General features: G+C 39.0%; 1 protein-coding gene across 13 annotated transcripts in view; it reads left to right on the plus strand.

Moving 5' to 3' along the window:
* The window catches only part of LOC119653447 (trehalase), a 196209-nt gene extending 172894 nt beyond the window's left edge, over positions 1-23315 (plus strand). For 11 of the 13 annotated variants that reach the window (XM_038058042.1, XM_038058052.1, XM_038058054.1 and 8 more), the window contains 6 exons: positions 6024-6207; positions 6299-7177; positions 7279-7677; positions 11963-12089; positions 12626-12724; positions 22348-23315. In XM_038058042.1, coding sequence (XP_037913970.1) covers positions 6024-6207; positions 6299-7177; positions 7279-7677; positions 11963-12089; positions 12626-12723 — 1687 coding nt within the window. In that variant the 3' untranslated portion in view covers position 12724; positions 22348-23315. Of the gene's footprint in view, positions 1-6023; positions 6208-6298; positions 7178-7278; positions 7678-11962; positions 12365-12625; positions 12725-22347 lie in introns of all 13 variants that reach the window. The other 2 variants (XR_005249697.1, XM_038058050.1) reach the window with 2 other exon arrangements.
* Positions 23316-26298: the final 2983 nt, after the last annotated feature.

Consider the following 26298-nt stretch of genomic DNA (forward strand, 5'->3'; position numbering starts at 1 on the left):
TAATTATCATAGTAGGTCCGGGCTTGCTACCTTTTGGTAAGCATCTATTGCTTAGTCCGGAAGCTCCCTGAACCGTTGGTATGGCACACCGTATAAGTCGGATTACAGCGATATAGAATCCTTCTACCACTAGAATCGTCCTCTACTCCAGCAGATCACGCACTGAGGAGTTTTAATTTTTTTGCGTAAGAATATTAGGTATACGATGGTTTCATTTATACATATATTTTGCAATGCATATGCATTGAACGCGCAATGCTGACCACATTGCCTCCTACAGTGTTACTGTAGTGTACCGTTAAGGTCTTGAATGAAGTGCTCTAACACACTTCAAGGCCCTGTTCTAATATGGATTGTTGCGCCAACGATTATTATTATTATTATGTACATTGCGTATACTCCATATTCAATTCGATGCGGTAGATTTTATCTCTTAGAGAGTAGTAATTTGACGCGAAAGAATTAATTTTGACCTACTATAACTTCGTTAACAATAGTGCGATTTCCACCAAATTTTCTAACACCATATTAAAGCTTATATGATTGGAATTGCTAATTCATGGTTTTCAAGAGATAATAATATTCTCAAAGAATAGTAATATCGAGCAGATAGTAAATAGTACTTTGAGGCCTAAATGAATCCTTGAAAGAATTTTTCTTTTTCGAACTCCCAAACTATTATAATATCTGCTTTGTCACATTTCCAACCTTCCTACCAAATTTCGTGACGTTTTCGAGAAAAGTAAGTTTAGCACAGACAGATAGAAAGGCGGACAGGTAGATTAGATTAGTTAAAACTTTCTCCCGTTCGCCTGCCCCTATCTTTTCGGCTAAAAATGATCTTCATGATGTTGTGCTAAAGATTTCAAAACAACTCCAAATTTTGCTCTCCACTCCTCGTCTTTGTGTCTCAGCTTCTATGAACAAGATGTCTACTGTTCCGTTTTCATTAAATTCACGACTTTTTACACATACTGCTGAAAGATTTATTTCGGATTTACGTTAATTGAAATAGTTTGAAACCCTATTTTCCTCCTGAATTTCATTGTTACAGATAATACTTTGTTTGGTATCCCACCCACCAAAATCTTCCACTCGTCAAGTGATCACGCTCCTAATATGATACTAAGATTCTTAGAGTGAATTGCACCTAACATAATTTCACTTAAAATGCCCCATTATATTTTGTACTTCATTTAAAAGGGGTCTCCCAATAAGTTCCCAAACTATAAGAATATACCGTTATGAAATTTATATATATTTAGATCGAATATATTTCTAGACCTAGATTTCATAAAAAATATATCGTTTTTCTCTCTTCAGATTTTTTGATTGAATAGATTCGGAGTTAGGTTATTAGGCCACCTGGTCCTTAAACTAAACACAAAATCGCGTCACATGCTGGATCTAAAAGGTTTCAGAGATCATATATTTTCCATTCAAGTTCCATGACAATAGGTTAAGTCATTTTCCAGCAAATTGGGTGATTAACGCGAGTTTGTTTTGCACAAACCTTAAAAATATTTCATTTCCGTTGCAGATAATATATGTCGTGAATATTATTTTCCGCCATATTTGATCTTGTCTAAAAAAAGGTTAAATACCTTATCAAATACATTACAATATCAGTCGCTACAATTGGGGTATTTTCCAGTCCTCACCCCCATCGAGTACATATTAAACCAACATATCGAAAACAGATTGAATTGTAATCAATTCAAACGGTGGAAATATTGATTCCCCATAATAACGAACTCCGTCATAATTACTACCTATTAGATAAGTTTCACTCTAAAAGTCCCTTGTACGGAAAATCTTATCATTATTTTGCAAAGTATCGATAAGAGTCGAAAGTAATGAATTATGATTACTTTAAATTTAGACATAAATATTAGTTAATATTTCACCACATGATTTATTACTTATTTGGATTTCTGCAATTTCGAGAGCTCCTTTTGCAATCGTTTTATAATACCTCGGTAAAATAGGTATAAATGGCCGATCCAAGGAATCGTTTTGATGCCACAAACTAGTAAAACCGTTACTGCTGTGGCAAGGACAAGAGAGGGCAGAATCTAAATGACCCAGGTTTTCGAAGCCAATCCTAGCATTCAAGAAGAATGGTAACTTCCCCATCCTTCCCCTAGCATTCTCTTTGAGATCACTGGGAAATTGCGGTATAAGGTCCAGATCTTCCTTTATTTAGCGTGTGTTGTTCCATCTATGACGTTCGTAGTTCGATTTGATTTTTTTACAGATTTGTACACCACGTCATCTGTTCAAGCTATGCTGCAACATCACGATAGTACTGAAGCCTGAATGTGTGTGAAATTCGAATCTGGTGACATCCTCCCCGAATATACTACAAGCGCCTGCTACTTGTAACCAAGATGGGTCATGGAGTTCACTGTATTTCATTTTTATTATGATTTTGTTAGATCTTCGCTAAGCTGATGGCATATATTGCATAGATCTAGTTCAGTCTGGGCCTCTGCGAAATGGAAAGTTGCAGCTTTTGCTGGTATAGCCTACATATTCCAAATATGACCTGGTTACCTTTATATAAAACGTTAAGGTTTCCTGGTGTGTTGAATATATACATGGTTTCCATTCACAACCAAATTGTTCACGCAGTGGCAATACAAAAACAACATTAGCACCGAACAGTCTACCCTTGACGTTTCAAATTTTGGACAAAACAGCGAAAACGAATGTAGCGTTGTTATTGCGTCGAGCGACATCACTTTCCATTGAAGCGCTTCACGTCCCCCTTACAAGGGTTCGTAGGAGACCTCACCGATGAGGAGAAGGACCGTTGGGTTTCAAATTATTCCAAAACACATCGAATACCTACCTTTATATTCACATCACCCGTCGCGATCGCAATGACAACTTTCGGAAACCTCTCCTGGACTGCATTCAGTTGTTGCTCATAGAAATTTTACTTCTCTTCTGAAGTTCATTGGTTCATTTTAGACCGGAACAGTTATTATTACTTTTCCTAGATCTGTCCTAATCGATACCGGTTCCACCCAGATGAAAACAGTAACGCACTACCGCAAGAAGAAAATTAGTTCTCATTAGAGTCCTTCCACATTTCCTTGCTTATCTCCAAAGTGGCCATCCCGTATTTCTGAAGTTTGAGGAAGCGTGCATTCTGGAGTACCTCGATACCGTCGCTTCCGAGACATGATAACGTTTTCTGAAGCATAATGAAATTCGAGATTTGTAAGTTGTTATCTCACAAGTCTCCTTCCCATTTAGACGCTTTTCACTTTTCAGTTGTCAGTTTCGTCAGTCCCGCCTCCATGCGAATGTGTCTAAGATAAATAGTCAACGACTCATCAAATGCATGCTACCATAATACATTGAAGGGAATTCGAATGATAGGAAGAGTAATATCGATTAACCCTCTCCGCCTTTTTTACGTATTACCATATTATACTTATTAATAAATTCGTAAGGACACACCTTTTGCAGCTGTTGATTGTTCTCCACACATATTCGTGCGCCGCCAGCAATTGTTTGGAGATTATGTGCCTCACAACAGATTGTCAGATTCCTCGTTGCAGGAATGTAGGTGGATACGATTTCGTAGTCCTTGTAGTCCTTACCGATAATATTATTAAGTTATAGTGATTCTACATTTTAAGAATCCAAAAGACCAGTTCTAAGTTCATTCGGGCTAACACAGACAGTCAAAAGGAGAGAGCTATCTCAGACTCGAAATTGACATATATTTACCGCACAGACCCATCAACATCTAGATGAAGGTCAACTGAAATGTCCTATGTGGTAGTCAGAGAATTTTGATTCCTTTGCTTAGTTGTCGATTCTCTTTGTTAATAAAAAATCAACGTATCCTTTTTTGTAGGTCGCAAGCAGCATATTCAAACGTATATTGTTCTGGTGTAATTCAAAATTCAAAGAAAAAGCTTCGGAATTTCTGTAAGTCACTTCCACAAGAAAGAAGACCAGTAATTGCTTCCAAGAGGACACCCCTATTCAGATTTACAACAATTTAATGCGTGAATCTTCGCAGCAACTCCCAGAAGAACACTAAGCCGTCTTTCGCGCATAACCAAATCTGCCACACCCTCGGTCAGGTGTTCTGTGCGGAAACTCTACCAAATATGCCTTTGAAAGCAGCATTTATTTCTTTCAGGATAGCTGAGTGACTAGAGCACAAGGCTATCGTACGGAAGGTGGCAGTTCAAATCTCACTGATGGCAGATGAATTTGTATCGAGATTTGGTGTCGGATACCAATCGACTCATCTGTGAATGAGTATTTGAGTCAAATCAGGGTAATAATCTCGGGCGAGGGCAGTGCTGACCACACTGCCTCCTATAGGTTACTGTAATCCTGTAATGTACCGTTACATTCTCGAATGAAGTGCTCTAACACACTTCAAGATCCTGATCCAATTGGATTGTTGCGTCAACGATTATTATTGTTATTATCCACTCCTGTCAACTGATTGCCGACTCATTTGTCTTTCCCGCCGAATTTTCTCGTCCTCAAATCTCCTTCACCTTCAAAACGCCAAAAAACGAAAAAAAGAACCAAACAAAAATTGTCTCCGAAAGCGCTTTTTTAACAATTAAATCACCCCCTTAACCGAAATCCGCAACCAAGCACGCCAAAAAAGTGGTACTTCTGAGGAGGAGTTTGAAAACAGAAAAAATAACAAAATGATTGGACTAAAAGCCCATGAATAAAGAACGTCTATCATGATACTCTTCTGGCGACGTCGCAAACATCTAACCAACCCTTAGATGCAAATTCCTGTTGTTGCGGCTTTACTATACTGAAGGCTTATGTGGAAAAATCAATCAATCACTTTCCAATCACTAACTTCAAGCGCCTTCGTACTGTCATCATTGACTCTTAAGAGGAATCTAATTCTATCCCTGTTTTGTTTGGATCCCAATTTTGTAGTCCAAAATTGGCAAGTAGCGCCTCTAAAAACTATTATGAGGGCAACATATGATAGTACAAAATGTCATGTGCTGCAGGTAAAAGTCTCAGAGAAATTCGAAGTTAAAGTACAAGCGGAAACCGCTTTAGTCCGCCAAGCTTGGATCGGTGAAGTAGAGGAGTTCAATGGATTACCTCATCTTTCTTCAGATACCTCGACTACGTTGATGGCATTTGCTAGCTCTCTCACCGAGTCATGGATCTTGGCCAAACAGATGGCTGGAATGATGATCTGGAAAAGTAAGCAAGCAGAGTTGGACTAAAAATAAAAACCAAGACAACCAATATTCTGAGTCGAACGGGTCATCGCATCCTTCTTATCTGCTTCAACGGGCAGAAAGTGGCGATCAGAGCGCCTTAGAATCACGTGGCACAGAACAGTAGAGGCGAAATCTAGGCTTCTCGGGAAGACCTCGAGAGAAATAAAACGCGTTTTGTAGACCGCCCCATATTCATTCCATTATGTTGTCTATGATGATCCTTTGTTTTGTTTGTTGTTATTATTGTATTTATTAGTACTTCCATGAGTATGGCGTCATTTTATGGTCCACGTGCCCAGCGACTGTGTAAGCACGCAAAGCTGTTTACACTTGAGCTACTAAGAATATATACATCACACTTTGGATTTGAGTTTTACCAACGATTAGCTTCGAGTTTTCTCCCTAGGTGCATCCTAGAAAAGATCCCTTACTAAACCCTCCTGCCATGGCAAACTATTTAATTAAAGAGAGGATAATAAAAATATTTAGGAAAGGGAAGTAAAGAGCTAATAAAAATCGTCATGGTAATGGTATCTGACCTCCAGTCCCGATACAAACCCCACTGTCACCAGTGAAATTTTAACCACGACCATCCACAAGATAGCCTAGCGCTCTAACCACTGAGCCTTTCGAAAGTAAGGGACTAGCTCAATTTTTATTCGCAAGAAAAGCAAATGCTACTTTTGTTACTACAGTTGACTTTTTGCTATTATGTAAACTTTTCCCAAAGTAAAGTTCATTGAATTACAAAAAAGATGTTAATTCCGTTGTTTTTCATTTCAGTGAAATCTTCTGTCATGGACGACTACTACATACAATACAAATGGCTCAATTATACCCCGACTCGAAAACTTTCGTTGACATGAAACTAAAAGATACGCCTGCACAAACACTAAAGGCTTTTGACGATATGATGGCTGCGAAAAATAATACGCCCTCCAAAGATGACTTGAAACAATTCGTAGAGGTAACCCCACAGCTTATACAGGCATTGAATGCTGCCACATTTCTTTATTGTCATATCGAATTGTGCTTTAACATAATCATTTATTTAACAGGACAATTTCGAAAAATCAGGCACAGAATTTGAAGACTGGGACCCATCAGACTGGAAAGAGAATCCAAAATTCCTCCAACTTGTCTACAATTCCGAACTACGGTCTTGGGGTAGTAATCTAAATCACCTTTGGAAGATGTTAGGTCGTAAAATGATCAAAGATGTAGCGTTGCATCCCGAGTTATATTCTATTATCTACGTGGAGAATCCTGTAATCGTACCAGGCGGAAGATTCAAGGAATTTTACTACTGGGACTCATACTGGATCGTTCGCGGTCTCCTCTACTCGGAAATGTACACTACCACTCGTGGCATGCTCAGCAATTTCTTATCAATCGTTGAACGATTCGGATTCATCCCTAATGGAGGACGCGTCTACTATTCCAAACGGTCACAACCACCGCTATTAGCTGCGATGATCCAATCATACATTGAATTCACTGGCGATGATGAGTTCGCTATCAAAAGTGTTGATATACTTGAACACGAGTTCGAGTTTTGGATGAACAATCACACGCATGAAATCAACGGACATATTTTAGCAGCATATGGAGATGCTTCTACTGGCCCCCGGCCGGAGTCCTACAGCGAGGATGTTAAAACAGCGGAAATTTTCGAGACTGACGCAGAAAAGGAAGAATGCTACTCCGAATTGAAAGCAGCCGCAGAATCTGGTATGGACTTTTCCAGTCGATGGTTTATTGTTGCGGATGGATCGAATAACGGTACACTAAAAGACCTCAAGACTCGATCGATAATTCCAGTCGAGCTGAACGCCATTCTCTTTTGGAATGCCAAAATTATCGCTGGAATTCATTCGAAAAGTGGGAATATCGAAAAAGCCAACCAATATGAGACTAAAGCTCAAGAAATTTATAGAGTAAGTACCCTTCGCAAGCTAAGTATAGTATTAAAAGCTTATTTGGAAATGCCTAGCGGTTTTGAAAACAAAAATCTTAACTGTAATATATTGAATTTTAGGCTATTCAAGCTGTTCTTTGGGATGAAGACGTTGGTGCTTGGCTAGATTATGATATGATCAACAACAAGAGAAGAAACTATTTTGTTCCCACCAATCTAGCACCGCTTTGGATGAAATGTTACAACATTTCTGATACAGAACACATTGCTTCGCGTGTCCTTAAATATATCAATGACACAGGGATTGATCAATATCCTGGTGGAGTACCAAATACTCTATCGAAGACTGGCGAACAATGGGACTTCCCCAACGTATGGCCACCAATGCAATATCTCCTCATTGAAGGCCTGGAAAAATTGGGAACAAAAGAAACTAAAGAATTGGCTTACAAATGGGCTGAAAGATGGACATTGTCAAATTACAAGGCATTCAAAGACACCACACACATGTTTGAAAAGGTATGTTAACCATTAAACTAAAGTGCATTTTATAAGTATAACCTTACCATCAAATTAATCATTTTATGATGAAATTTGCATCATACTTCCAAATATATCTTCGAATTCCAACTCTAATTGCAGGCTGCTCCGAATCTCTGACCATTCCTCTCCTTACGTCTTCCTAGGTTGAGTTCCTCATTGGTAATCTTGACCCCAATGTCCGACCTGGCCCCCAAGCGCTTCCTAACATCTTCCTTAACTGTAGAAAACACATTTCCGTCCCTGAGAATAATCTACAACAAAAGTTGAGATAAATCCTACTTTCCCTGTCTCTGGTCCTTATCATTCCTATCCTCAAGAGCGGAGACCCTTCTCTTGCTGTCAGCTACCGCCCCATTTCTCTTCTCCCCTCTTGCTCCAAAATTCTGGAAAGATACGCAAACGACTGGTTGACCCCGCACTTCAGTCACCTCATTGCCAAAGAGCAGTATGGTTTCGTGAAACATAAATCTACGACTTCAAACCTTCTGGTCTTTACCAACTTTGTTGCTAAATGCTTTAATCCACGACAGGAGGTACATGCTATTTCTAACGATTTCTCCAAAGCCTTTGATACCGTTGACCATAACATTCTCCTCTCTAAACTTTCATTACTAGATTTCCCTCCCTCAGTCATCTTCTAGTTTTCCTCCTATCTCTCATAGAGTTCCCGCAAAATTTTTTTTCATGGTTACTCATCTCGTTCCTTCGCTCCTTCCGCTGGTGTTTCCCAAGGCTCTATACTTGGTCCGCTACTCCTTCTGCTTTTTATCACTGACCTCGCCTCCATCCTCACCTGCTCGTATTTGCTTTACGTAGACGACCTTAAACAACAAACAATTGCCTCTGTTTCGTCTCCGTTGGACTGTGCTCTCTTACAGTCCAACCTTGATAATTTAGTCCGTTGGCGTTCGGTCAACAAGCTAATACTGAATGTCAACAAGTTCCACTGGATGCACTATTCCTTCAAACCCTCCCCAACATCCTTTTCCTATTCTCTCGGTGGACAACCTCTTTCACTACTGACCGCTTTCAAAGACCTGTGTGTAATATTCGACGGCAAAGTTCGTTTCCATTCCCACTTCGTTGACATTATCAATAAAGCTTCCAAAATGTCTGGTTTTATCCTACGTTCCTCCTCCGAATTTACCCTAATTAAGCCCTCCTTAGCACTCTTCCATTCCCTTGTCAGAAACATTCTTGAATATTGTTGTGTAGCCTGGTCCCCATTCCGCATTCGTGACTGCCGCGCTCTTGAAGTTGTACAACGCTAATTCAACTGGACCCTCTTTTTCAAAAAGAACCTTCCACGGGTTGATTATCTGTCACGACTCCGCACCCTCAATTTCCCCTCCCTACAGCAATGCCGTATCTTCCTTGATATGTGTACTCTTTTCAAATTCTCCAATTGTCTGATGGACTGCTCCGCCAATGCGGATATTATTTTAAGTATCTCCTCGTCTCATAACACACGTAGTGCGTACATTTTTTATGTACCCTTCGCGGAGCTCGAGATTTACTTCCACTCTGCGATGCCGAGGCTATGCCAGTCCTACAACACCCTACAACTTGGGTCCTTGGATTCTATTTCCTTCTCTTCTTTCTTTCACTTGTTCCTCCCTCTGGGGACAATGTGTAATAAGGAATTTGGTTTCTGTGTATTGTCCTCATTAAATAAATAAATTTCCGCCTGCGAAAAGAGCTCTTTAAAACATTCCCGTTTGCTCCGCTGGATGGGGAGCTTGAAGGGCTTGTGGGCTTCCTTATAGAATGTTCCTTTTGTTCCTGATTGATCCTTCCTACTGCCCTCGAAACCATTCTTCTGATTTGATACAAGTCGATCGTAAGCTGGCCAGTTCACTATTCTACTGGGGAATAAGCATCGATGCGTAACATGCTCTAGTGTTGCATTATGTGGAAAAAAGCAAGTCACAGTGAAGGTGACTGTCTTTCTAGACTGCTCTAACCACACCTCCATAAATGTTTGTTCATCCACTGCTTTTGCAAACCATCTTGGCGTACTTTTCGATTCTGGCTTTCGGCGTGCGAATCTCTTCCCATTAAAGTCATCCTCTATCATCGAGAACATGATTATCTAATAGGTTTTCAAATTCAGACAATATGAGGCTTGGTGTGGCGTAGCAGCTGTATACGAATATACCACTTATTTTTGCCAACACAAAACCGCTAGCCGCCAGACCCATGGGATACTGTATGGTTTCGCAACCGCACGCCAATATCGCCTTTACACCGCTCGAGTCTGTGACCCATACACCACTATCAGGGTTTCTGTAGGGTTCACTTATGATGACAATCTCCATCGCGGATTCGTAAGTGGTCTGCGCATGCAAATCCTGTGCGACCCTGCAATGATTGAGGTTTATTTGCATCCAGATCGAACCAATGGATGCCGCTAGTGCATGCCTTCGCATTTGTATTTGAATCACCTCTTTACAGAGATCTATTACTTAAATAATAAACAACCCATCCAACTCGAAGTTTCCCTATGGTCAACTACTTTTGCGTTGCCTCCACTGACAGTCGCATTGTAGCCGTTTGAGTGCCGCAATAAGCTTCTCTTAGACTCATAATGGATTCTTCTCCGAATCCCTACAACTTGAATTGTTGTTTCAAAGCACTGCAGATTTCTTCTATAGATGTCACTTTATCGATATCCTTGCAATGTAAATAGATGTCATGTTTTTGGGAACGTACCGCGACATTCTCCCAAAGCGAGTTTATAACTTGATTAAGTAAACCGTGAGATTCCTTTTCTAACTGACATTTCCACCTAGGTCTCTTAGGTCCGGGTGAGCTTTGATCTTTTTTAGTACCACCTTAAGTCCTTAAAACTTCTTTCTTCTTCCTACAACCTATTGTAAAGCATTTTGATTGCTCTTATCAGGTTCTTAAAGGCTTGGTGTACGTTGTGCTTATCCTTATGAATTCGGACAGCTCAATTATTTTAGCTACAAGCTGTTCTCTGTGAATGTTGGTCCTTCTTCACTTTTGTCATTTGTTGATTGAAAATTTGAGAACTTCCCCGAATGGGTTCCTGGCCCTGCAGTACCTCTTGAGCAGATACGGCGGGTGTCGAAATCGCACTCCGCGAATGTATGGCCTTCACTTCCACATTTTCTGCACCTTTTTGACATATCGCAATCAACGGTGCATATCGACACTATGTGGTCAAATTTAAGTAATATACAAAGCGTTTCATACATGAAGCGTCCAATTCCTGGTTTCCGACTTATTATTGATGCATAGAACTCTTCTATGGATCTCCCAGATTACGCACGCACTAAAAAGTGTACAATATGATCTGTTCAGTTCAGTTCAGTTCAGTTCATGTACTAGACAGGACAATTGCGTTTTCATGGTTATTTCACTGTGCTTTTCCTCCACAAAACGTAAATTGCACATTAAGTGATTTTCTCGTTTCCTAAATTTGCGAGCCCCTGGATTAACTCAACTTTAATAAGGGATTGCTGTATTCTGTTTCAGTTCATCATTACTCTGACTGGTTTCACTGTATATCCTATTTCGATAAGTACCTCTTTTACTTTATGGAGATCGAGTTCACTGGTCTTAAGCTGGTATGTGTAGTAGTGCCATTTTTCCGTAGCGAAATCCTTAATTACCTTTCTAGAGCCGCCCACAAAATAGATTTATATTTTCGTCTCGTTGATCCCTCCCTTTTGATGAGAACAATGTGGAAATTGTTTTTCGCAAGAATTGCTTGCAATTTGTTCACCAAACTTTTATTTCTTTTATCGAGAAAGTGAATGGGAAGGGGTTTAGCTTTACCAATTGCTTTTGATTCTTTATCAGCTTCTGGTGCTAAAAGTTAGAGATTTTCATTGAATGTGCTATCACCGTGGATTTCGAATCTTTCTTAGCATTGCTGCTTATTTTCGACGATTGTGGACTGCGATGCCTTTTAATAATGGTGACATAGCGATCGATCCCAGTTTGTTTCGCAGTAGCCTTAACTGGCGATAAAGCAGATGCTCCAGACGTTCATTATTGTCATCAAACTCATTCAGTTTGCTTCTACATAGTTTGCCATGGTGTCATTATTAGCCTTTACTGAAATGACTAATTACTTGTTGGTAAGTTATTTTATTTTATTTCACTTTGAAGTATGATGTACATTTTATCATAAGATGATAATGATGATTTATGATGATTGACTTATGAAACACGCTTCCTTCAACGAAATGTTATATTCCGAAAACTAATATCCTCTCCACATCAATTATAGTACGACGCTGAAGAGTTCGGAGGACATGGCAAAGGTGGAGAATATGAAGTTCAATTAGGATTCGGATGGTCGAACGGAGTAGTCATCGAATTTTTGGCGAAATACGGAGATAAATTACGTGTTGCAGGTCAGGATACTGATGATCAGAACGAAATCATTATAATCCAATCGGATCCGTCCTTGCCCGAATACCGTGTATTGTGATAATGTGCAGTGTTCAGTATTTGTATTGTCAATGTCTCAATTCATTTGCACTTCACTTTTACGTATATTTAAATTATACATAAGCTTTATTCCAAAATCAATTTTGTGTTTTGTGGTGTCTGTCATTTGTCTACCGTTTGTCATTGTGTTTGTCATAAGTTTGCAGCTTGTTTGTCCACGTCTACATTATAGCGCTAGGTAAGTTTGAATATGCTTTTCCCAAACTTTGATTAAACATATGTATCTTAGATAGTTTGTAGCATTTAATATTAAATCATTCGAAAATCAAAAACAAATCTTCAAAGACGTGCCCTCCCATTTTCTTACGATTAGTATTGAGTAAACCAAGATATTGCCAACCTAGCAATACATATTATCTTAGTTTGACGATTTGTATTTGATATTCATAACTGCCTTTGAACATTTATAGGATAACAATACCTGAATGTATATTTTTAGGAGGTTCGGGGGTAGGGTTAAAAACATTCTTTTTCGGTGGAGCAGCAACTGCAGTGTTAGCGGTGTTAGCTACTATATTGGGAAGATCGTTGTGGTGAGGTATGTATATAGTATTTATAGTCTTAACTTTAAGCCAATTCACAAATTTGAATCTCCAGTTGCATTTTATTTATTTGGGATTGATTCCGTGGGAGTGTTAACGGAATCCTCTTCTTCCGCCTCGGCTTGCCCAAGGTATTGTCTCCAGTCTCCTCGGTTCAATGGCCACGCCCAGTTCTTTATACCTAATAATGAATCCTTCAGTGTCCGGATAGCTCAGTGGTTAGAGCACTAGGCTGTCATACGGAAGGTCGCGGTTCAAATCTCACTGGTGGCAGTGGAATTTGTATCGTGATTTGACGTCGGATACCAGTCGACTCAGCTGTGAATGAGTACCTGAGTCAAATCAGGGTAATAATCTCGGGCGAGCGCAATGCTGACCACATTGCCTCCTAGTGTACCGTTACGGTCTTGAATGAAGTGCTCTAACACACTTCAAGGCCCTGATCCAATATGGATTGTTGCGCCAACGATTATTATTATTAATGAATCCTTACAACGTTTCCTCAGTTTCCTAACTGAGCTGAAGCCATCGATTTTCCTCTATATATCCTCTTGACTATTCTCAAATCATCCATTCGTCGATCGTGGAACTTTCGCGATTTTATTACCTTAGAGGCTCTAGAGACGTCATATATACCGTTCAGCTCTCTACTATACCTCATTTATCGTCCGCTATCACCTCGAACTGTTCCAAGCATTTTTTAACATCTTTCCTTCAAAGTCCAAAACAACACAAATCATCTAATTGATTCATAGGCACGGAGTTTGTATGAATTTTGACTTTGTGATGAGGAGAACCGAATAATATGATTAATTTGCAAAGTGTATTCTCCTTTTTATTTCATGTATTACTCATCAAATATGTAACACTGTCAATGGTCCCCAAGTTGTATTGTCCGATTGTAATATTTTGTCGCTGCATCTTTGATCAGTTACTCCATCGTTTGAGGGGTATTACACAACGCCGTCGACGACACAACGCCACGAAAAGATGAAATCGCTACCCGAGAACTGAAAAGCTGTTTTATGATTATTTATTTCATCAAAAGATTTTCGCTAGAATGCATCCATCAAGTGCAAGTGGCCACTACTTTCCATGGAGAGGATATCTTGCCTATTCGTGCAAATTGGAGGATTTTTTTTATATTTGTCTCCACTCCTACTTTTCTCGCCTCCTTCTCAAAACCCAAAGTCATTTAGCCAAGATAGCGAGAGGGCAAGCAGAAGTCATCAACATAGTCCAAGTGTTTAAGGAAAGATAACATCATCATCATCATCATCAAGAAAAGGTGTCGATAATAGACTGATAGGCACCAGTTTCGACTTCAAATTCCTCCGAGATAATTTTGCACTCTGATAACACTCCAGATATATATTGACTCTATAAATTCAACGCACTGCCCAACAATGAACGAAAGGATATAAATTTGATCGGTACAATGCAATGGTGAAATTTTTTGTATTACGGTGTTCACTTCAGTACACTTCTCAACCTTTATAATGATTCCGGAACTCAGTCTTCTTAACTTTCTCTATAAAACACAACTTTATGAAAATCAGGTCAGTGTCTCGCTATCCATCTGACTGTCTTTCCGCCTGTCACACTTAAGTCACCCAAAAACAGTTAGACCTATTATTACAAAACTTGATGTTGTCTGTGAAACATATCACACTCAGGGATTGTATTGAGTTTAAAATGGTTATCATACCACTTGCTTTATTTTTTTGGTTTCATTCTACCTAACTATCTTTTTCCACTATTTAAATATAAGGATTTTTTAGGTGAATTCCTTTATTGTTATGATACGTTGTCTCTCAGTCGCATCCAGAGAAACTGTGTAATACAAACCATGTGTTGTGTTCGCACTCCTCGACTTTTAGGTATTAAACATTAATTTAGGATGTCTATTATTGAGAAGAGGAATTTAGGATGTCTCTCTTGAGGAAGACTGATATACCAATTTACAACAATCCCCCTTAAGTTCATCCAGAAAGCACAAAATGCTCTAACACACTCCAAGGCTCTGATCCAAACACGTTATCCTCGTCCTCCAATAGATACAAACAAAGACAATGCTTTCATTCTTTGGAGGTTAGACATGGAAATATTGACAATTTGGAACTGATGAGAAATGTGTATTCATTCATCCAAGTCAATTTCATCCCCTTCAATAAGGGGGGGGTTAGGGTATTACCTATGATACAATGCACTTATGAAACGTTTTTCCCATTCCTCAAAAGCATGCCAAAAACTCGTATTCTAATATACACTTCAAAGCCCGTAGCGATTCAAGTTTAATTTCTGCAACAGATTCGAAACAGTATCTCCGAAGCGGTCTATTGAGTTTGAGAAATAGCTTTTTCGTAGAAATTGAGTGTTTTAGCACCAAACAAGTTTGATTCTTCTAAGGCCTCAATGATCTTATAAAATTCTGTCAACTGATCCAATTAGAGCGCCAAGATACAAGGTATCTAATTATCACTCGACGATTTTGGAGCACCAATTACTTCAATTTCTTGACGCATTACTTATCATCTGGCATTCCATGCATGCGTTCCAAGTCAATAACACCTTCTTTGCCATCTTACAAGTCTTTGACCACCTATAATCATTTTTTGCGACATAGACGATTCACCACCTTCTGTTACATTCTGCTTTCGCAGTCAAAAAAAGCTCTATAAAGTGAGGCATTGCAAAAATTGACAAAATCACTTTTCAGCTCTATTCATACGACCCGGCAGCTAGCGTGCGTTTCAGACACAAAATAATTGTTGCACACATTTACTATGAGAGTATTTATACGATCCAGCAGCTGGCGTTCCAGATCGGCACAGCACTGGTCAGAATTCTTCTTCCCCGGTAGTGTAAGGTACATATTCCAGTAGCGAAATTGAAAAGCCATTCCATTGGAAGTGAAGAAGCATAGATATGCGCATGATTTTTTAAGGTTTTGTGTGAAACAAAACCTTATTAGAATCGAGACGGTGTCTGTCTGTCCATCTGTCCGTCTGTCTGTCTGTCTGTCTGTCTGTCTGTCTGTCTGTCTGTCACACCCGATTTATTCGGAAACGGCTAGACCGATTGTCACGAAAATTGGTGAGAGTATGTAATCTGGTGATTCCTTTACATGCAGTAAGTGGCGCCATCTTGTGTTAAGTTTAAGGGGGGGCTCCCCGTACATGTGAATGGAGGGTGCAAATTTTTTTTTCACAGAATGTGGCCAAGTAGGGTATCAAATGAAAGGTCTCAATTAGTACTTTTCGAATCTGGTTCAATATTTGATATTAGATGAAACGTTGGGGAGTGAGGGTTGAAAATATGACCCACAAAAAGTGTAACAGGTCTCGTTCTCAGAACCTATCCAACCGAAAAATCTGAAAAAAATCACAGTGGTGCACATCTACGAAATCTAGGCCTCAAAATATATCCGGTTCCGATATCTGCACAAATAAAGTTAATAATAGTATATTTCCACATTTTAGAAATTTACTCGGCACCCCCCTTATATTCATCCCAGAAGTACAAAATTTGGCACGCGTGTAATGAAGACTATAATGCACAGTTTGGTCAAGTTTGAATAAAATCCAACTATTATTAACAAAGTTATAGGGGGTGAAACTTTACAATTTTTTGTGAATTTCGTGCACTCTACAACCCGCATGACGTCATCATCACATATCAATTCGTCAATACCACAACGAAATGAATTCTTATGAATTGGGTCGCAGACAATTATTTTGTTTTAGTTTTTTAGTTATTTGTCAACCAGACATGTGTATATGTAGGTATATATAATAATATATGCGTGCTAATGAACTTTGCGGGTAGTGCCTAATTCAGTTAGATATAAGACGTAAATCGGAAATATGGGTACGATAAATTTAGATACGTGCATTCATGTGTACAGTAGGTAATAGGCAGTTTGTTTGTTTAGGGTGAGCGTGATATCTATGGCTCTAATATGTACGTATGTCTCGTAGTTTGGAAAAATATGAAGGATTATGTTGGATTCGTAGCTATATACGGACAGAAAAATGTGCGTCTCTTACATAAGATGAACACAAAACCTTCATACCCGAAGCGCGAGCTTCCGGTATTCCGACTTGTTTAGAAATTGTTATGTTGTACAGAAGAAAGTGCAAACTTCTATTTGTGCCAAATTCATTCCTTTTTCAATTGTAAATTTATCATCAGCTTGGATAAATGAATGAATGATTAAAATGTCATGCAGAAAAAATGGTAGTTGAAATTTGTTGTTTTTTTTTATCTGTTGATCGTATCACTATTCGTCGTTTCTTCAACCATTGATAGAGCCTCTTATATTTATTTTTTAAATGAAGAAAGCAGTGATAAAAAACCATCTTAATATTGAATTGGCTTCGTGTTGACATTGTTATATTATCCCAGATATGGAAATGCTGGCAGTCGTCGTAAATGTTCGGAACCATAATATCCAATAGCTTTTCTACTAGGTTTAAGTCAGTAAAACGCGAAGGCCAATTTAGAACAGGTACTTTATTAGCTGCAGGTCAATCTTTTGTAGACCGCAACATTTAAACTGCCGCGTTATCATGTTGGGAATAAGCTTCCCCGACCGCAAACGTCATCGTTATCGACTTGCCGAATGCTAAAAATGCTGCCCAAAGCATAACAGATCCGTCTCTGGAAATGAACATCGAAAAATAACGCAGCTCTTTCCTCTGACCATGCCAATAACTAGTAAATCCGTCTGGACCGTGAAGGCAAACCTTCCCTCATCGGGCCAGTCAATCTAAGCATAACAAGTCGAGCAACCGGAAGCTGGACGGTTCAGGTATAAAAGGTTTTGTGTATTTCTTATATAAACACATTTGAGTGACATTTATTTGACATTTATCCTATTTGTACCTTACACGTAATGTATATGAAACGCCAATGTATAGCGTGTTACTAACTTTCAAAGTCTGAGAATTTGCACTAAAGCAACAACTTTGATCTATTATAACTTTGTTAGTAATATGGCAATTTCCACCAAACTTGGTAGGATCATGGTTTATATTATAGCCCATAGTTCATGATTCGAAGATGAACTTAAAGTGGGGTTTACAGCCCATTAGTAAAAATTATAGTTATATACTATTATTAAATTTATTTGAATAGATACTGGTATGAAGGATATTTCGAAGCCTAGATACCCTATGGTGGCAGCTTCCTGACTTTTAAAAGAATTTTCGGTTGAGTGGGTTCTGAGAATGGGTCCACGAAATAAATGGCCACTATTCCGCCCCCACCATACCCAATTTTTTGAGTGAACTGCAGCCACCATTCAATCGACTATCTTTGGTAGAAAAAAAATACACCTTCCTTTTGTTTCACACAAAACCTTAAATATTGGAACCCGTTTAACTTATCCCATTCATTCGTCGACGTCTGATAATAATACGCTAAATTTGTACTAATTTTGATTTTAATGTCGGTGCTTTAGGTTTTCATATGTGTTAGAAGTTCATGAATCTTTTAGAGTTTTCGAAATTTTCACGGGTTCAGCATGGCCCACTTTGTTGCATTTGTTGTGGAGTTAAAAATTTAGAGTCAGCCAAAAATATTGCGATAATACCATGGCATCAACTCAAATGACCAGCAATTTCAAAGTTGGACATGAAGCGCAGAGATTTTATCTATTATATCTCATATCTATTTAACGCACTTTTTCTTCCCATTGTATAACAAAAGTCTACTAATGTGTATCATAAACATAATTCCAAAATCTTCCCACTAAAATCAAAAACAACTAAAATTTTCTCGTGGTTCTATCATTTATGGAAAAAAATTTTTAAAAATTGGATAATTTGAAACAAATGAATGCTGTAGGTAATGCAATTAACGGATTCAGAAAAATGTTCGGGATAAATGCGTTGTCTATATAAGCACTTCTAGAAAAAAAATTCAAGGGAATTGAACGTTTCCTACACTATAAGAAATATTCGAAAAATGACACAATGGTTCTACCATTTATGAACGCACTGTAATGATTACATTGACATAGAATTTGCTGCGCCGGCATAAAAATAAAAAAGTGTACTTGAATCCGTTATCCTTCGTAGTTCAAATTGAGAATTCACTTTACTTTCTGAACTCCTACATACATTCACTGCATCCTAATCATCATCATCATCAACGGCGTAACAACCGGTATCCGGTCTAGGCCTGCCTTAATAAGGAACTCCAGACATCCCGGTTTTGCGCCGAGGTCCACCAATTCGATATCCCTAAACGCTGCCTGGCGTCCTAACCTACGCCATCGCTCCATCTTAGGCAGGGTCTGCCTCGTCTTATTTTTCTACCATAGATATTGCCCTTATAAACTTTCCGGGCTGAATCATCCTCATCCATACGGATTAAGTGACCCGCCCATCGTAACCTATTGAGCCGGATTTTATCCATAACCGGACGATCATGGTATCGCTCATAGATTTCGTCGTTATGCAGACTACGGAAACGTCCATCCTCATGTAGGGGGCCAGCAATTCTTCGGAGCATTCTTCTCTCGAACGCGGCCAAGAGTTCGCAATTTTTCTTGCTAAAAAGCCAAGTCTTCGAGAAATACATAAGGACTGACAAGATCATTGTCTTGTACAGTAAGAGTTTTGACGTTTCGAGCAGAACAGTTTTTGTAAACTGAAATAGGCTCTGTTGGCTGACAACAACGGTGCGCGGATTTCATCATCGTAGCTGTTATCGGTTGTGATTTTCGACCCTAGAAAGGGGAAATTATCAACAGTCTCAAAGTTGCATTCTCCTATCTTTATTCTTCCCGTTTGACCAGTACAGTTTGATGTTGTTGGTTGGTTAGTTTTTGGTGCTGACGTTGCCATCATATACTTTGTCTTGCCTTTATTGATGTGCAGCCCAAGATCTCGCGCCGCCTAATCGATCTGGATGAAAGCAGTTTGTACATCTCGGGTGGTTCTTCCTATGATGTCGATATCGTCAACATAGGCCAGTAGTTGGGTGGACTTAAAGAGGATCGTACCTCTTACATTTATTTCAGCATCACGGATCACTTTCTCCAGGGCCAAGTTAAAGAGGACGCATGATAAGGCATCCCCTTGTCGTAGACCGTTGTTGATGTCGAATGGTCTTGAGAGTGATCCTGCTGCTTTTATCTGGCCTCGCACATTGGCCAGGATCAGCCTAGTCAGGCTTATCAATTTCGGGATATCGAATTCTCTCATGGCCGTGTACAATTTTGCTCTAGCTATGCTATCATAGGTTGCTTTAAAGTCAATGAATAGATGGTGCAACTGTTGTCCATATTCCAACAGTTTTTCCATCGATTGCTGTAGGAAGAAAGTCTGATCTGTTGCTGATTTGCCTGGAGTGATACCTCTTTGGTATGGACCAATGATGTTCTGGGCGTATGGGGCTATCCAGCTTAGCAAGATAGCGGAGAATATCTTATAGATGGTACTCAGCAACGTGATACCTCTGTAATTGCAGCACTGTGTGATATCTCCCTTTTTATGTATGAGACAGATAATGCCTCGTTGCCAATCGTCAGGCATTGATTCGCTGTCCCATACCTTGAGCACAAGTTGATGAACCACTTGGTGTAATTGGTCGCCTCCATATTTAACCAATTCAGCTGTAATTCCATCGGCTCCTGGCGATTTATGATTTTTTAGCCGATGAATTGTACGGACTGTTTCTCCTATACTTCGTGGTGGCAGTATTTGTCCGTCGTCTTCAGTTGGCGGGACTTCCAACTTGCCGATGTTCTGGTTGCCCATAGCTCATAAAAGTACTCAACCCAACGCTCCAATATGCCCATTCTGTCGGAAATCAGGTTTCTCTCTTTGTCTCGGCAGGATAAGCATCGAGGTGTATAAGGCTTCATCCTGCTGACTTGTTGGTAAAACTTCCGCGCCTGGTGCGGTTGCTCCCTGTACTTTTCGAGTTTACAGACTCGTTGGTTCTCCCAGGCATCCTTTTTCCGTCTCTGAAGTCACTTCTCCGCTCGACGGAGTTCGTGATAAGTCTCTGCGCGTGCCCACGTTCTTTGAGAATGCAACATTACTCGGTATGCGGCATTCTTCCGTTCCGTTGCTAGCTTACATTCATCGTCAAACCAGCCGTTCCGACTCCTTTTGCGGCTGGAGCCAAGTATGTTTATGGCCGTATCAATGATAACGTTCTTCAGGTGGTTGTGAAGATCATTTGTTGATGCTTCATCTCCAGGTCCTCTGTTGATTGCGGATATTACGGCATCCATTTCCCTCTTATAGGTGTCGTGGAGGACTGTGTTGTGGATGGCTTCAGTGTTAACTCGCACCTGATTGTCAGAAGGGATTCTGGGTGATGTTGTTATTCGAGCTCGGAGCACCATGCCAACGAGATAGCGATCCGAGTCTATATTGCCCCCCCCCCCCTATATGTTCTGACATTCATCAAGGCTGAGAGGTGGCGGCATTCAATCAACACGTGGTCAATTTGGTTGAAAGTGGTCCCGTCTGGATAGACCCATGTATGTTTATGGACCGCTTTCCGCGCAAACCAGGTATTTCGAACAGCCGTTTCGTGTGACACTGCTAACTGGATAATCCGCAGTCCGTTATCATTTGTATTTTCGTGTAAGCTATGGGAGCCAACGTATCGCATGAATATGGGCTCCTTCCCTACTTGGCTGTTAAAATCCCCAAGTATGATTTTGATATCATATCTGGGACAGGCTTCGACGGTTCGTTCCACTGCCTCGTAGAAGGTATCCTTTTCCGACTCTGCAGCCTCCTCTGTAGGGGCGTAAACGTTAATGAGGCTTATATTTCTAAATTTGCCTCGCAAGCGCAGAGTGCACAGCCGTTAGCTTATGTTTTCAAAGCCGATAACAGCAGGTTAGACTTTTTGGCTGGCTAAGAAACCTACTCCGAGCACATGGTTTACTGGATGGCCACTATATTATATGGTGTAGCGGCTCTTCTCCAGGAAACCGGTCCCTTTCCAACGCATCTCCTGTAACGCAGTTACATCAGCCCTATATTGGGACAGGGTATCGGCTAGCTGCTCAACTGCTTCATCTCTGTACAGGGAGTGCACGTTCCATGAGAAAATGCGCAAATCGTTAATCCGTTGTCGTTACCGGGTTCGTCGTTGTAAGATCCATCCTGTCCGAGGCTCCTTTCGTGGCTTCGTAACATCGGTTTTCCGTGTAGGGTTGTCAGATACAATTTATCCCGTTTTTAGGCGCGGGAGACTCTCCATCTGCAGCTTTTCGCTATGAAAGAGCTCCCAGCGGTCACCACGAGGAGGTGGAGATAGAGTTTGGTAGTAGAGTTGTTGGTGGGCCCTCCCCCCTTGAAGTGAGAATAAACGAACTTTTTCCCAGTTAGTTTTCTTTAGAGTAACTCCGTGTAAATGGATATTACAAAATGTTATCGAATTGAATTTTTATGATACCTATTTATAAATGGAACAGTGGTGCATCCATAGCTGGTCACAAACCACTAAACCTTTTCTACCTGAAGTGACTGTGCAGTTCAATTTACTCCTTTTCAAATAGAACGTAAGGATAAGCAAATTTATAGAAGTCCCTTTTCTGATGTTCAATAAAAGTATAATATTTTTTCTCATTTTCTCGTTTCAGAGTGTTGATATTCGAAGCATGTTAAGGTTTTTTTGTGATCTGCTGAGCAGTAAGAGTGCATATTTATAATAATAAAACCCAAGCCAAAAGATATTTTCAACTAGAAGTGTTTCTAATCAATTAACATGCCGAATTCAGCGGAAGCTCATCTTGACAATAAACACCAACACAAAAACATGTGTACAAACAGACTATACATTGACCAGATTAAGTATATTCATAGATGACTAGCTTTCCAACCGGAAACTGATGATTTGTTACCTAAACTTGATTAACGTGAATTCAGTTTTTCTCGCAACCTTTACTATTACAAAATTAAGGATAAGTTAGACTGTCCAAACGCCCAGAACAGTCTTACATATATACAATTCTATGTATCAGAACGCGTGATAAAACTTTGTTTACTAATATTTATCATAAGAAATCGACGTATTGTTTTTACACCCTCAACTGCGTGTGCTCTAGGATGCATAAAATATGTGATGGGCAGTATCAGTATTTTTAACACTTTTACCTAATAATGTATTTGAACGACAATGAATTTATTCGAGCATTAGTCCTGATAGTCATTACAGTAGTGATATTTTTCGGTACTGCTTTTGTTTTTCCTATAATCCTGTGGACAGTTTTTCGTTTAATCGTACACTTAAACTAGTTCAATTGTTTTCCTTATTTTTTGTATTTATATCAAAGTTTTGCTTTGGTTTGATTTGTTTGCACGAAAGTGTGTTTTTAGTAACCATTTAGGAATGATATTTGAACAGTAAAGTTTATAAAACCTCTTTGGTGCTGTTACTAAAGTAAATCTAATATTTTGCATACAGGAAATGGTGGAGGAAGTAATTATAATGATGACAAGACAGGAATGTCTGCACGCGAATGTATGTACAAAGTTATTTTTACTTTATGCTATATGTACCGTATTGATAAGTATTTAAAATGATAAATAAAAAGTATTTGCTGGCAAATCAAATGTTTTATTACGTAATATAAACTGGGCAAACTTCATGCATTCGTTTGACATGGCTTTGAGAACAAGGCAAAGATATATTTTCCTCTCTGACTAGGAAGAATTTTCGTATATGGCATCCAGCTTCTTCTTCCCGAATCGGTAGTGCGATGGCCGAGTTGCATGAATTTCAGCCTCTCGATTCGAATCCCAATTCTTGTATGGTTGTATGATGTCCTATGCTCGAAAAGGGATCAACATGCATAGTTTCCCAAATGCGGATAAAATTGAGTAAAATTTTCAACGGTTTAGATGCATAGACCACGAAGCAGTTAACCAGTTCCGCGTTTAGTTCCATGTTTCATTCAGACTTATAAATAATAATCCTAGTAATACGAACTGAACTACATCGCAACAAAATCAACAAAAATACTCGAAAAAGGTTAATTTGCCTTTTGTAACCACTAAAAACACTAAATCCCTGAAAAAATATTACTTATATATATTACATTTGACAGGCCTCTTTTTCGAATAAATATATCACCTAATGCATACATACACTTGCTTTATTAAAAATTCAAAATATTCTTTGAGTGCATTATCTCAAGAATATTCTCACCAAAGTTCATAACGATCAGAGCATTAACGCCGAAGTTATTGCTATTTATAACGTGTTACCTCGTTGCACCAGCGTAGTTTTGTGTAGACTTTCGAATCTTGACCGTCAAAAATGCTGCTTGTAGTCGCAAGCACAAAATAAGGTAGAATGTCTCATAGAAAGCATCCCAATCTGTGTTTGGAAGTCTATAGACGGAGTACTATGTCGCCTTCGAATCGGCGACTGCATTTTTGTTCAAATAAGTTCATTTTAAACCGAAAGAAACAAATTTGAAACTTTAAAAGCAGTCTCAGAATTGTAATTTTTTTAAAGTACCTTCGCAGTGGGCACACACACCTCCAAGAAGTAAATATTTTATTTTCGCCATTTCTGTAAAAGTTTGCATTTTCACAAATCAATTGGTGCAACGGCTAGACATCGTATTGTCCATATACTAACGAACATTTTATAAAATTCTGATTTCAGATTAACTTTTTGCGAAATTATTGTGTCTACGGCAAGTTATTAAACAAGTCGGAATACCAGAAGCTAGGCGCTTCAGGTATAAAGGTTTTCTGTTCATCTTATAGACGGAGAACTGCCTAAATGAAAATTTACATGACTTGTTGTACGAAAAATTTTAACTGAAAATAGTTGGAAGGTTTTCAGTAAAGAAATAGCCAGGCAGTCAGAAGACCTACTGGAAGACTAAGACGTGGGCGGGTTGTCAAACCTGTCAGAAGCAGACTGACTCTTGTACAGCTGTTTTAGAGTGAAGACCCACAAATACAGGACGCATATTTTCAGATGGCTAGATGGAAGATAAGGGCTGTGAAAAGGCTTTAAGTTGCAAAAATTAAAAAGTATTTTAACAATTCGCATTTATCTTCCACGTAAGCAGGGTGTTACAAAATTACCGAATGCCTCATGCAATTCTAAGCAAAAAATAGTAAGTATTTTTTTCGATTTCTTTACCTGCCATTTTAATTTCTAAAATATCATCGCCTTTACACCACTGAAATCATAACTTAAGAAAACTACGGTAGCTGGGGCATTGAAATAGACGTCAAATCGCAGCAGGATATTACTCTAGAGCATGAAAGTTTGCTTGTGAAAATAGGATAACTTGTGTAGAAATGCAATGCAATTGCAAATATAAAAAATTGTGTTTTCTCCCCCTGCTGTTTAACGCTGTTTTTCTCGAATTTTAAGATACACAATGTACCGATTTTCTTAGAAAAAATTAATCTCCGCTTCACCGTGGTAGCATTTTACTAACGTCATTTTATCGTAAGTGCTCAATTTGTGGTAGTTATAAAAGGTGAAATGATAACCCACTCATTGAAAATAAACACCAAGCACCTGTATCCAAAGGCAGAAAATAGATAATAACCTTTCATAACTACTGGTTTATGGGCGGTTTTTGTAAACCTTGATCTATTAGGAGATACCATTAGTATTTCAGTATAATTTATTTTCAATTACTAGTTCATAGAAGCATTTGAAAAAGTAGATTAACAGAAAAAAATAGCAATAAATGCGGCTACTATTCTAAGTGTGACTGTAACTTACTAAAATCATCGTAACCTTAACGAAACATAGCCCGGAAGCAATCTCAACAATAAAATATGAGAAAGTAAATTCAAACTATTTCAAACCAAAATGGATTGAGTGTAAGATCGCATTTGAGAAAATTTTTATTTCGCTATTAAATATTTTATTTTCCGTCTAAGGCCAAGAAGAGAGTTTTAATTACCACAGTACATTATCGCCGGTGAATTGAATTGTGAAGCATATTAGCAAAGCAGATGGAATTTAAAAGCTTGGGCAGGAATCATTGGAGACGAACTTACAGGGTCTTATATTCTCTCAAATCGGTTGACTAGTCAAAGGTATAAATCTTTTTTGCGGGATATTCCGCTCGATTTATTACAAATGTGCCAGAACTTAAAAACAAATTAAATTAAATGAACATTAAGAAAACAACATCTTGTAATGTTCATTCATCAAAGTTATGTCGTTTTGTCCGTTGAAAATAAAATTTCCAACTACCACTAATCGTGTAATTAGGATGAAATGATTTTAACAAAATTCTATCACATTGAAACGAAGATTAATCTTTTGTAACAAAACTGGTATATTGTGTATGTTAACATCATCATAATCAACAACGGCGCAATAACCGGTATCCGGTCTAGGTCTGCCTTAATAAAGAACTCCAGACATACCGGTTTTGCGCCGAGGCCCACCAATTCGGTATCCCTAAAAGCTGTCTGGCGTCCTGACCTACGCCATCGCTCCATCTCAGGCAGGGTCTGCCTCGTCTTCTTTTTCTACCATAGATATCACCCTTATAGACTTTCCGGGCTGGATCATCCTCATCCATACGGATTAAGTGACCCGC

The sequence above is a fragment of the Hermetia illucens genome, chromosome 4, assembly GCF_905115235.1.
Source record: "Hermetia illucens chromosome 4, iHerIll2.2.curated.20191125, whole genome shotgun sequence".
NCBI lineage: Eukaryota > Metazoa > Arthropoda > Insecta > Diptera > Stratiomyidae > Hermetia > Hermetia illucens.